Source organism: Olea europaea, chromosome 14, assembly GCF_002742605.1.
Source record: "Olea europaea var. sylvestris chromosome 14, O_europaea_v1, whole genome shotgun sequence".
Taxonomy (NCBI): domain Eukaryota; kingdom Viridiplantae; phylum Streptophyta; class Magnoliopsida; order Lamiales; family Oleaceae; genus Olea; species Olea europaea.
The window spans coordinates 3,483,363-3,497,240 of record NC_036250.1 but is presented as its reverse complement, the minus strand read 5'-3'; the positions used below and the strand labels follow the sequence as shown (position 1 = coordinate 3,497,240).

The 13,878-nt window shown below is 33.5% G+C and overlaps 1 protein-coding gene across 1 annotated transcript; it reads right to left on the bottom strand.

Moving 5' to 3' along the window:
• Positions 1-1,475: 1,475 nt before the first annotated feature.
• Positions 1,476-6,991, bottom strand: LOC111408812 (polyadenylate-binding protein RBP47-like). Its single transcript, XM_023038586.1, has 6 exons — positions 6,330-6,991; positions 4,347-4,827; positions 2,978-3,042; positions 2,780-2,910; positions 2,581-2,677; positions 1,476-1,911 (listed from the first exon to the last, which is right to left on the bottom strand). Exons 1-6 carry the CDS (start codon positions 6,708-6,710, stop codon positions 1,747-1,749), a joined length of 1,320 nt encoding a protein of 439 aa, XP_022894354.1. The 5' UTR covers positions 6,711-6,991; the 3' UTR covers positions 1,476-1,746.
• Positions 6,992-13,878: the final 6,887 nt, after the last annotated feature.

Genomic DNA, 13,878 nt, shown 5'->3' with positions numbered 1-13,878 from the left:
ATTCATATTCTCTTTAATTTGGTCTGTACGCAATTTTACCTCCAGTTGAAACGTAATGGCCGGACTAGAATGGTTTCTATTTTTGTATGATTTTCATTTGTCTCAATTCTATTGGTTGTTTATATTATATTTATCGTGATCAAATTATTCGATTAGACATTTAGTATTTACATATATAAATGCAGATCAAGGTGCGCAATTATTCTTATATTCTGGGAGGAACTATTGACCATGCACATGCTACTTGAAATTGACAAGCAAGGTGTCTTTCAATCAAGGTTTAATGTGACAAATAAAGAACCAAATCAACACATATTTCACTACTTACCACTTAATGTATTGAGGTTGTATTCTTCATTCATCAATTCGGTTTGGGCTGAAGTGAATCGATTCACCATTACTAATTAGAATCCAACAAAATGAACCATCAAAAATGGGTAATGGGCTCTAAGTGGTTAAAACTGAAAATGATGTGGAGGGACAAAATTGAATAAAAAAGTTGACTATATTTTAAACTGACAAATGATAGAATGATATGTGACATTATGTAAAACTTGATGTACATGTAGCAAGGTCATAACTATTAACTCCCATGTAAAAAGGAACAAGAACAAAAACAAGAATAATATCTGCTTCCACATCCCTACAGTCAGAGATTTCAAGAAAAATGACCTTTTCAACAATAAAGAATTTGCCGCATTCAATTTATAGGCCACACATGTATCAATCAGCTGTAAACAAATCATAATCACCTCTTTGCTCTTATAAATGTCCCATTATCGAGTGTTTAGTGAGTGCTACGCACGTATACAAAACTTTGCAACCCACCCAGAGACCTTATTTCGAAAAAGAACAAATTCTCACAATTTGTATCCGTAAGTTCTGCGATTATGCCACTGGTAACTTTTCGGACCTTTGCCAACTGTATCGACGCAAAGGAGCTCAGGAGGCTGGAAATCTAGACATCAATGACATTTATGCTCCACTCTGTCACAGTTCAACACCAAAATTTCCAGGTTCAGTAAGTTTTTCCTATTGAGTGAGACACGTTTTCTTGATTTGTTTTTAAAATACAGAAAAACTAAGATATATAGTATCTATTGATGAGTGATCACCCACTATCTGGCTCGAAAAGGTAGTCCGAAATCTTCCTCACTCCCAACAAACAAATTCTGAAATATTTATGTACTAAATACTGTCCAGAAACAAGATAGTCCAGACTGGAAGCGATTCGTTTGTACTCTTATACAATATCTAGGTTTTATTATAATCTTCCATCAATAACTAAAGACCGATAAGATCTCAAATTTGATATAGGGGAGTAATCGTACGATGACCACATAATGCAAATCGAACTTTGATATTAAATCAGATCTTCGAGGGACTGGCATTGACCAATATAAATGTCAAGACTCCATTAGAACCAAGAGCCTCTGGCAAGGATGCAAAGGGAGGGAGACGTCAGGCAAAAGATCGATAGAAGAAGGTTTGTGCATGATACTCCCCACATCTCAGAAAATGCGGATTTACATAATGCACACAAGATAGACATACCAACGTAAGATAATTTATTCCAGTCGAGAAGTTATTAGTTCGAGACCACACTTCTAAACAAATGTTCAATTAAATTCCTAGAGGACTAGCTCAGAATGGCAAAATTCAGTGCCACTCCACACTTGGAGTTGGATACAAAGATATCAAGCCATGAGTGCTGTATTTCAGTGAAAACTTCTTTTCAGCAGTCTTTCAGCTTACTTGCTGTTGGTAGGCCCCGTACACGGGATAAGCCCCATAGGCTGCTGCAGCATACATGCTTGGGTCGTGATGGGGCGGCACAGCATATCCATAGCCATCGTAATAAGGCCCTCCGTAGTATGCCCCAGTCCACTGGTTTCCAAAATCAGCCCTCGACTGCAAAATCCCAACGCAGCAATAAATATAAGCTAGTCTAGATTATATGAGCTTTATTTGGCTTAAACTTGAAAACTCGAGAAAAGTGAAGTTACTTTTGCTTACAAATGTGCTTGGAACTTATAATTTTCTTACTTTTTCTGTCTTGCGAAATAAGTAAATAACTTACTTCAACTTTAACGACGACCTTATTTATGTACAAGTTAAACTTTTTAACCTTAGTCAAATCATAACTTCCTCAATAATGCAACTAGACATGGGCTCAAACCGGTAACATCAAGATTATGCCTAACATAACCCGGACAGTGAACCCTCCCATCCACCCCTGAGAAAGAAGAATAAGCATACAAGAAAATGAAAGCAAGATTAACCTCAAGAAACAGGCAAGAAAAAGTGCTCTTATATGGACAGAATGATTCTATAAAAGCAGCAATTTGGAGCAAAATATACAAGCATTCATTAATAAACTCATCACAAGCTTTGCTCAATGATCTTAATCGTCAATTTTTTTCCCCTAACAAGATAAGATTAAAAAAAGAAGGTTTTTTTAACGAAAATGTGTAATATGAAACTCACAAAATGCATAGATACTCGTTCACCTCTTTGTTAGAGAAAGATAAGAGGGTGGGCGTTTCTGTGGGTTAGAGGGGGGAAAATATATTTTCTTGCCTGTTTATTTGCTGGATTACGTCCCCAAGAAAGCCGTACAGTTTTATTTCCAATTGTTGTACCGTTCAACTTCTGCAATGCTTCCTCTGCATCATTTCTGTCAAATGGGTTCAGATTCATAATACTGCAGCTCAAATAGCTATGGACAAACCTTTGTATATACCTGGGACTACCGAGGATATTAGAAGTAGTGAATTACCTATTAGCAAATTGTACAAACCCACATCCTTTCCCCACTGGTATCTTTACAGATAATATTTCACCATACTGCACAAATGGCTGCCTGAGATCTTCTTCGCCGGCATTAGGGTCAAGCCCTCCAACAAAAATCTACAAGCATATATTAGCCAATAGGTATTGGAGACAATGGAAAAGAGAAAAGTACTGGATAACTAACTGTTGTGTTTGGAGTATCCCCATCAGGTTGCAAGCCTTGGGCTGAAACTCCATTTGAGTACCCACCTATTAAACAGGCTTACAGAAATTAAATTTTTGAATTAAAATCCCAGCATATAGGCAATTGGTATAGTGCAACAATCTCAACTCTCAGCATACTCAGACATTATTTGAACCACCAAATAGCAAGCTGTCTGACACGCATAGAATTATGGAGAAATACAACAAATTAAGCCTCACTGAAAATTCATATGGGGTTGGCAAAATTTGCAAGAAATAAGTTGTATTATATTTGTGGGAGAATTAAAAGCCCTTGATTATAACGTTTCAAAAATTTTCATTTTATATCATCAAAATAGTGAAAAATACACATCTGCAGCAGAACTAGAAGTGTATGATGATATGATTTCAAACCAATCCTCCCATACCAAAAACAAGGGCCAACTTTCATATGAATGCATTTTTACTTAACTCAAATTTGCTAGTGTCTTGAGACCGAGAGTTGTGTGAAGTACTTATAAAAAACATTTAGGAAAATCTTGTGCCCACTTGAACAATCTCATTCAGTTTTATGATTCTAATATTCTTCACCGAAATTGGGCCCTGCTCATGACTTCACAGATAGGGATCACTAATTCCAACATATCCCTTTTTCTCTAGTTCAAAGACTGGATATATTTGCATAAAAACAGAAAATAGGATCTACAAGAAAAGCAAACATGTTTGAGAGTTTAAGGTTTAAGACAGTATTGTTTACCAAAGAAAGGAACACGTACTCGTCTAGGTGTCTTAAGTATAAAATGAGGTATCCAGGTTTAGCTTCAAGATGCCACCTTTCAATGCTTTTATTTGGTTCAGTATAGTATAGGCATGACAAAAACTGATGTTGCCCCATTGTGTTTTATAAACCAACATTAGGATAACACCGAGGTTTTTTTATCCTTTTTCTCTTCTTCATTTCGAGAATGTAGACATGAAACCTAAGCGGTTTTTATCTCTCTCCCTCTAAACTTTGGGAAGGAAATATCAAATACATGATGGGCATGGATCATTTACCTACTAGCTGTCTCGTCTTATACATCATTTTCCTTTATTTCTTGCCCTCGCCAAAACATTGAAATACGCATCTCTCTACATCCTTCCACTTCTCTTCCTATTTCATTTCTTTCTATTAGTCCATCCCAAAATCCAATAGGTCGGATCCTCATAGTCAGTGAGAATATGTTAAATGGTGTTCAAAAATTTAATTTCGAAAAATTGGCTTTTGTGCACTTCATCAGCTTCTAAAAATAAAGCATGCAGAAACAATTAATTTTGCAATGCTTGTGAGAAAAATCCAATTAAATTTTGCATACATAATTATTTGATACCTTGGGATGAATATTGTTGTTGGTATCCAGATGATTTCCTCGGTGTTGCCGCACCAATTCGCATGGGCCTGCTAGAACAGTAGACACCATTCATTTCAGTCATAGCCTGTGATCTTTCGTTGTCATCTCCAAACCTAACGAAACCATAGCCCTTTGATCGACCAGTGTTGGCATCAATGACTACTTTAGCAGCTTTAACAGAGGGATATTTACTAGAAAAAGTTTCATGCAGTAAGCTATCAGTAACATCTGCAGCTAAATCTCCTACAAATATAGAAAGATCAGAACCATTATTTGTGCGTTTGTCACCCATGCTAAATGTAGCCCAATTCAAACGGAAAAGTTGATCAGTGTTGGGCATAGAAATGCAAGAATAAGTTTGCAAAACTTTCTCAGCAGCAGCATGTGTAAAGAACTCCACAAATCCATATCCCTCGGAAAAGCCTGTTTGCTTGTTACGAATAACCTTAATGGAGGCCACCTACAAAAAGATAACAAATCACTCAATTTCTTTGATCAAAATTAAAGAAATAAAAACTTTAAAAAGAGAAGTGTTTTTCTGAGTGCTCTAAAAGATTTAGTGGACTACAACATGGATTAAATATAAATTGCAAATTACTTGTCTCGTGGTTGAGAATTATAGTTCTTAAAGAGATCTTTTTATATAGTTCAGATACGAAAAATGATGACTATTTTACTTCATAGGAATAAATTCAAGCCCCCCAAGTTCCTTACATTAATTCCCAATCGAATAAAGAAAAAATTATCCTTTCTAACACTTTTCCTTTTCCAACAACAGTCCCAATTATCATAGACCAAAAAACGTCATGACCAATTGCAGGGAGCAAAAAATATGAAAATATTCACTTTGAAGAATAAATACTGAATCTAAAGGTTTTAGCCAAAATGTCAGAAAGGTCAGCTTACAGAAGTCTAACCCTATCAAAAGGACATAGAAGAGCAAAAATATTTTCACCAAGTACTAATAGATTTTGTGAGAGGCATGGAAAAAATTATCAAATAATAAGATGCTGCAAGTAAATAAACATAGTAAAATAAAGTCATTCTGCAGTACAACTTCTTTAAATTAAAAATGGAAGTCAGCATAAACTTAAATTCTAGTATCATTTCATCTACTTGAATCGCAAAAACTGGAAAATGGGAATTGACTAAATCTTTGTCTGGCTGAAACTCAAAACTTACATAAACTGAGCCAATAAAGTCAAGAGTATATGTTGAATCCTCGAGACAAAACTGTTACTGTGCATCATTTGGTTCTAAAATTTGCATCTAAAACTTCATGTGCGAACTATTGCAGGCATAACTATACTAAACAACAGCATATTTTAAATACCAGCTATGTAGTGTTGTGTAGTAATGTAACAATGTTGACACGAGAAAATTAGAAATCAATCAACAATCAATGTTATTGCTTAAATATGATATATGAACAAAAATAGTATCACCTTCAACATCTTGTTTGATTTTCACTATTGTGCTTTGACAAAATTAATTCCTACACAATATAATTAGACAAATGTCACTACAATTTAAGTCACTGCACAAATATTTCTTATCTGCACTTGTTATAGGAAGTTTCCAAAAGAAATAAATATATCAATTTATATAGGACATACCAAAAACACAGAGCAAACATTACAAACTAGAAGGTTCGAATTGTGACTTATCCTATAGACATAAAAGTAATTTAAATTCAACATTTTCCATTATTTGGCTTATTGAACCAACAAAAATTACTTATCAGTTATCACAGCAAAATAAATGGTCATTTAAATAATGTAGTAGGGCTTAGACTTCAGATTCAGCCATTATTAAAGTACATATTTTTACTCCATAAATGGACATAATAACCTATAACAAACATCAAAAATTAATTTTAAAAAAAAAAAAAAAAAAACCCATATAATTACGCAGTAGAGTCTTTCAAGAAAACTTGTAATTACAAAAGATGACATTTTATACCTCTCCGGTGGAAGCGAAACAGTTTCGGAGGTAATCCTCGTCCATCCAATTGTGGAGGTCACCCATCCAGATAGTACGGTTCTCGCCATTGGATCCTCCATTACTGTTGCTATGGTGCTGCTGCGGCGGTGGCGTTGGTGGGTGATGAAGCTGGTGGAAGTGGTGATGATGATACGGCATGTAGTGGGGCGGATAATGCGGCGCAGGTATCATCCCATGCTGCATTACCATAGCCCCCGCCGGGTACTGCATCGCCACCCACGGCTGTCCTGGCACCGCCGCCGTCACTACCTGTTGTGGCTGCGCCGCCTGCTGCCCACCGCCCTTATTATTTGTCTCATTATTATCCTTATTAGATTCAGAACCGTTATTTTCTTCCATCTTGATTCTTGAACAGACCCACAAGTACAAGAACCTCTAATTATTATTTTTACCAGTATATACTAATGAAATATAGCTATATATCTATAGATATGGATATAGGTATGTATACGTATCCGTGAATCTGAGTTCTTGAGAGACAAGGAGTGTGTGGAGGCTGAAAGAGAGGATTTGAGGTTTTCATGGGAAGCCCTGAGATGACACGTGCCGTTGGATTGAAGAGCATGTTTGCAATCTTGACCGTAGATGTCATGCATGAATGATAAAACCCCGCTGCTGGATTTGGCCTGGGTCGGCCGCCAGTTTTTTTCTCTTTATAATTAGGCCTGCCTGAAGACATTTTTTTCACTTCCCCTTTAGGTATCCTGTTTTGGGTAATACTATGTGTATGTAATCGAGTATACACAATTTTACACTCCCCTCACATGAAAAAGAGTACACACCATATGAGGGGGTGTAAGGTTGTATATACATCAAGGTGTACATATAGTATTATTCATTGTATTTTAACTTTTTTTTCAATGGTCCGTAAGATTTTCACTTTTCAATTGGGTAAATTCAAGTGAAAATTACATGACAACAGTTGTTTAAATTTTACAATTTATATATTAAGTATGAAATTTATTTTTTCAAATATTAGGTATTAATTTAATTATAAAACCACCCACGTCAACCCCTAATTATCCTTTTTTTCATTCTCTTTCTACACTCTCTCCGTTCTCTCTTTAGACTCTCTCATTTCTCTCTTCTTTTTCTTATACACCACCAAATCACCATCGCACGGTGACTACAGCATGAAAGCATAATTCGCACGACGATCTGAGTTCACACAATTTGCACAACATGACAAGACCCAGCCGTTTGTCATCCACTTTTCGAAGATTACCTTGTGCCTTAGATGCTCAGTTTGCATGACGATTTGAGTTTTGTAGTGACGGTCTAAGTGGTGATTTTAGTGGTGTTGGTGATGAGGTGATGGTTTGATTGTGGATGTGGCGACGGCGATTGTAGTGGTTGGTTTTATTTGGGTGTATGTTTTTGTTGAGTTTTGATAGTCCCGATTTGTGGAAATGTGGTCATGAACTGGTGTTGAAAATTTGGGGTGAGTTTTATTGGTCGTGTGCAGTTGATGGTGGTGACCGTGTGGTGGCAATCCAATCTGTGATGGCAGCATGGTGGTGGTCATGGAGCAGGATGTGAGGTGGTGGTGCAATGGTAATGGTGCAGGTTGTTGTTTGTGGTGATGGCGGTGGCGGTGTGTTTTTCTGTTAGTGTTGGAGGTGGTTGTTCGTGGAAAGTTGATAGTGGTGGTTGTGGTGGTGTTGCGGCGTTGATGCTGTTGTTGTGGTGGTGAGGTGAGGGCGATCGTAAGTGGTCGTAATGGCAGTGGCAATGGTTGTGATGGTGTTATGTCGGGATGGGTAGTATTTGTGACCAAGTATTAGAGGTGGATCAGGATTCGGATCAAGATTGGGTATTGGTGTATGTGACTAAATAATTGGTTTTGTATGATTAACTATTAAACTATGACCTTAAAATTCGATAATCTGTGAACAACAAACTTGAAAATATGTGATCGATAGATAAACTGTAACCCATAGTTTTATTTTATTTTATTTATGACCAATGAAATAAACTGTGATCCATAGATTTTTTTTTATTTATGACGTCGACAAAATTCGTGACTAATTAATTTGATAATATGTGATCAATAAATAAACTGTAACCTATAATTATGTTTTTGTGACCATTAATTATATAATTGTGGTCTTATTATATTTAACTAATAAATATTTTCAATTAATTACCTCATATCTAAGTTTTCAAACTGTACACCTGACTTTTGATTCGGTAAAAACAAATCATTGAGTCATGATTTTTTTTTCCCTAAATTCAATCCTTGATTCAATTCTATGTATTACTTTTTAATCATAAATTCTTCAAAAATTTACTATTTCAAAATACATTTTCCCAAAAATTTCATTGAAATAAAGCCCAAACAAGGGCAAAAATCAATAACTTAGCTATCAACAAATGATGCTTGTCATCAATAGTTGTAGTTATTTTATGTTGGTAACTACAATTACGTGTGTTAATCGCCATTAGTTAACTTCCAAGTTATTGATTATCACTAGTCGAATCAGACAAAGCTACTTAAGTTAAATAGAATAGAAAGTTTAGTTACCCGATTGAAACGAAAATGTAGTGTAGTTATCTAATTGAAAACATACCAAAATCTAGTTAATCAAAATTGAAGTACAATTACATTGAACAAAAGTAAAAGTACGGTTATCGCGAAAAAAATTTACTCGTTTTCAGTTTGTTTTTTATCAATGATTTTATTTTTCGATATTTGCTTCTCTGAGCGTACTTAGGAAGAGATGCATAATATTAGACATATGACCAAAGTTATAAACTTGAGACAAGCATTGACTCAGCTAAGACATCGAGTCAATGATTGAATGAATGATCGATCAGTGTGTTGATACTTATGCATTAGAACCTAAAACAATTAAATGAACTCCCTACTCATTTACATGTTTTTTAAATATAAAATAAAAGTCTAAAATGATTTATTATTGATCACAAAAACTATTAATTTGCTGTTTTATTTTTCATGATATACAGATGGTATGAAAATATTTATAGAAGTTGTTTAACTAACATGAGATGTTGAAAATCAATGTTATATATTGAGGCTTCAAAGTTTCCACGACTAGTTTGTCCATCGCTTTATGATGATTGAAGAGGTTAGGGGACCATCATCGACTTAGTAGTTTTCCAGGAATTAGATGCTTCGACTGGGACTTAATAACTATCCATTTAATGTGGGATTTTTATTTTTTTTCTCCAATATTCTTCACTCTGTATAAGAGTTAAAGGAAAATGAACAATCAAACTCCTAAAGACCTAATTTTTATGCAATGGACAAGGAGGAAAAATAGAAGCCACAATTGGAGGAATCTAGTCATTGAGTGATAGGGAAATTTTCAATCGAGGTACCAAATATTTCGTTTATTAGCAGACTTGACCCAAACCTTTCATTTGTGTCATTCACAATACCAAACCTTTCAAAAACTCACAACTGGAGTCCAAATTGATGAAAATTGTTGATTTGACTATTAGTTGACCAAACAATTAACATTGACCTAAATTTTGACGAATTTTAAAAGGATAAAATGGTAATTTTACATTTTTCAACAAACAAATAAGGGTAATTATATTACCACTACAAATTTTACTAAGTGTATCACAATTTTCTTATTTCCTAAAACATCTTTAACTAAAATTACTCAATTAGAATTTTAATATATTTAATTAAATAAATTATTATTACACCACAAATATAAAGCATAATTTCTTTCTTTCTTTTTCCTCAACATCTCATTGTTCATAATTTTTCCAGCGGCTTTTGCTTTCCTCCATGGCGGCAAGATAATTTTTTTCCTTTTTTTGTAAATGAATTTATTTTTCAAGTTTGAAAATTAAGAATTTGATTTTTTTTGTTAAGATAAACAGATTTGTTATGATTTTAAAACAAATATGTAAGATTATGATTTTTAATTGTTAAATGAGATTATGAATTTACGCGTATATATACTCACCATAATTTCATGAATTGCGTGCATTCATTATATGGACGTACACAGGCTTCACCACTCATTACCGTGAATTGCATGTATATAGGTAAACCATAAATGAATTTGTGTATATGTAGGTGTGTCAGCTTTCCTGGATTTTAGGACGTACACAGGCTTCACCACTCATTACCGTGAATTGCATGTATATAGGTAAATCATAAATGAATTTGTGTATATGTAGGTGTGTCAGCTTTCCTGGATTTTTATCAATGAGGTATATGAATTTTTGAAAGTTGTTCCTAATCAACAAGAAGTTTTTTATTGTTATATTGTATTTTTTACGCGATCATAATAAATTTAAATTTTTTTTAACTTCTCATAATTCAATTTTATTTGTCCTAAATGTTAGGAAAATGATGACTACTTCAATATATACAATTATACGCAATACTTTACTATTGATCAAGTATGAATAAATCGAATATAAAATTTATGTCTATTAATATAGTTATGAAACATGTCCAATTTATCAAAAATATGTCATAAAGCTTCCTCAAGTTGGGTTTTAAATGTGTCCGATGAATTATTAAAACATTTTTATCCATGAAATTATAAGGTTGTTGTCGATTAAATTTATGAATTTTTACTTAAAAGTGTTTCCAAAATAGACTTCCAAGATTAAAAAATGAAATTGCAAATACATTAAAAATTCATATTTCGAATAAAAATGGTAACATAAACAAAGGATCCTTTCAAACATACTAATTATTTGTGAGAAATATTCAATTTATTATGGCATTGTGTTCTTCACCGATCTTCTATTTTCAATTGTTGTAAAATAAATGAGGGAAAAGTTGAGAAAATGAGGATTAATATTGGTGATGAGTACACCACAATATTATGTTCTTTTTCAATTCTTTGTTTTTATTGAATTAGGAGTATAATTGTAAATTTATTGTGGTGTATTTAATAAAAATATATTTTAACTGTTATGTAATTATAATGTGGTATAGTAATTAAAATTTGTAGTGGTAATATAATGAGCCAACAATTAATTACAATATATTAATAGTTAAATAAAAAATAAATAAAAAACAGTATTCATCTTCACACCTACCCACGCCAAAACCAAAACCCACCAAAATTGGCACCCACCAAAGGACCTGAAAGGACCAACACTCAAAATTTCTATGTCTCACAATTTTATTTGTTTTTTCTGTAGAAGCCAGAAGTAGACGCAGAAACATTTATGATACAAAATTGGTTGAATTAAAGGTTAGAGAGAAAAGAGTTTGGTGGTAGTTGATCTTGGAGGGGGTTTGGTACTGTTTCTTTTTTGTTCCCTAATCCAATAATGAGTTTTGGATTATTTTATTTTATTTATTTATTATTATTATTATTATTAATTTTTTTTTTTATTATTATTATTATTTTTTTGCTTCTAACGTAGTTTTTTAAGCCTTTGGTTTTTTAACAACCCAATACATATGGGTCATTTATCTATGATTTCTTGCAAAAAATTGTACTCAAATTCTTCCAAAGATTATGACTTTTCTGGTCCTTTTTATTCATGGAGGGGTGTGTCTTGTGATACCAAAAGAGAGAATGTTGTGAAATTGGAAGCAACTACTTTTGGTTTATTTGGTATGATTCTTGATAGCACAATCGGGAAATTGACAAAACTTGAAACTTTGGATCTGAGTAGTAACAAAATCACTGCTTTGCCATCTGATTTCTAGAGTTTAAGACACATTTGCTGCAATTATGTTCGGGGTGGGTGCTGATTTTGGTAGGTTTTGGTTTTGGAGTGGGTGGGTGGGTGTAAGGAGAAGAAGATGAATAGTATTTTATTTTTTATTTAATTATTAATATATTGTAATTATTTTTGGTTGAAAAATGTAAAATTAACATTTTATCCTTTTAAAATTAGTCAAAATTCAGGTCAATATTAATTATTTGGTCAACTGACAGTCAAATTAACAGTTTCAATCAATTTGGACTTCAAATCTTCAACTGCGAGTTTTTGAAAGGTTTGTAATCGTGGATGGCACAAATGAAAAGTTTGAATCAAGTCTGTTAATAAATGAAAAAGTTGGTACCTTGACTGCAATTTTCCCTTGAGTAATATTATAAATAGCATCAGAAGCCTACTCTTTTGTATTAATGTCCCTAAAGCTTCTCCAATATTTTATGTGAATTACTTGAAAATTTTGTCATATAGTAAAAAAAGATAATGCCTAAAACAAAATTATCTTCATTTTGATCGGATAGAACTCTATCAAGTTAACGTGGCATGGAAAAAAATAGACATTGTCTAAAACTTGTCTAGATATGGAGGTTCGATTAGAAATACTGAATCACAATTATTCAAGCAATTAAAGATTTTTTTTTTAATATAATTTTTCTTCCTTTTTCTCTTCATTTTATTTATTTTTATTTTAATGTTGATAAAAAAGACTTGTACATAGAAATATTGTATTGTAAATTGAATCCATTGGTCGATTTTTTGTGTTGACCATCAATTATCAATGTACCATAAACTCCAAATACAACTATCTAAATGACCCATAGAGTGCAATCAGGTCACATGAAAACCCATTAAAATAGCACTATGGTCACATTGCAGCAAAATTTATTTAGACATTAAAGCCTCCAAACTGTGCAGAACAATCAACTTCAACGAAATTTTTAAATGGGAAAAATGAGCAGTTTTATTTATTTATTTTTTATGCTCAATTTTTTTTTTCTTGATATTCATTCTAGATTTTAGTTGTCAAGGACTCAAGGCATTAAATATTGTTAATTAAGTTTTTGAGCTCTAACATGGACAAATGAAGTGGGTTTACTCACTGATAACAATGTTTATTATGCTCCCTTTTGTTTCTCATTTTCCCCCCATTATAATGAAATATATGACCTGTTGAATTTTTGATACCCAATAAATCCCGAGCTATGATGTTAACGTGGGTTAATATTATTTCATAGGCATAGGTCAATAAATAAAATAAGCCCAACAACCAAGTTCATGAGTTACACTCGGCCCAATTGTATTCCCTTATGGATGACTTGAATCTTGACCTGTTTAATGGTCCAACTTAAAGTCTAACCCTAGAGTATATATTTGGTTATAACCCTAGCCACTTTCTGACGATGATTGTGTGATTTTTGAGAGAAGAAAAAGTGAATCCCAGCTGCCCCCCTTTGTGTGAGAAAAAAGGTGTCAGAAGTGTCAAGAACGTTTGTATAACGTGTGCAATTGGTGGTTCCTTCATAGTATACCTTTGTGGTGTCTTCTCCTAGCCTTTGTGGCCATAAATCATCATCATTTCTTGTCCTACGTGGGTATAATTTAATAGCAACCAAGGTAAATCAATTGGTTGTGGTTTGGAGCCGATTGGACTGATTGTTGGTTGAGAAAGGTGCGTTGGGCTGCACTCGAAAATCACCGATTTGAAAATCTTTCAAGAGAGCTTCCGCAACAACTGGTATCAGAGCTTCAAGGTGAAGGTTTTGGCTCGTGAAATCTACCAGAAATCGACAGAAACGTAGCAGAAATCAAATCGAAAAACTATCCAAAAAATTGTTAA

Excerpts from the sequence above, each read along its gene's own strand:
- LOC111408812 (XM_023038586.1), bottom strand. The coding sequence starts at position 6,710 with ATGGAAGAAAATAACGGTTCTGAATCTAATAAGGATAATAATGAGACA. Across the intron at positions 3,043-4,346 it reads ACAACAATATTCATCCCAAG|GTGGGTACTCAAATGGAGTT; the intron begins GTATCAAATAAT and ends CCTGTTTAATAG. Across the intron at positions 2,911-2,977 it reads GGGATACTCCAAACACAACA|ATTTTTGTTGGAGGGCTTGA; the intron begins GTTAGTTATCCA and ends ATATGCTTGTAG.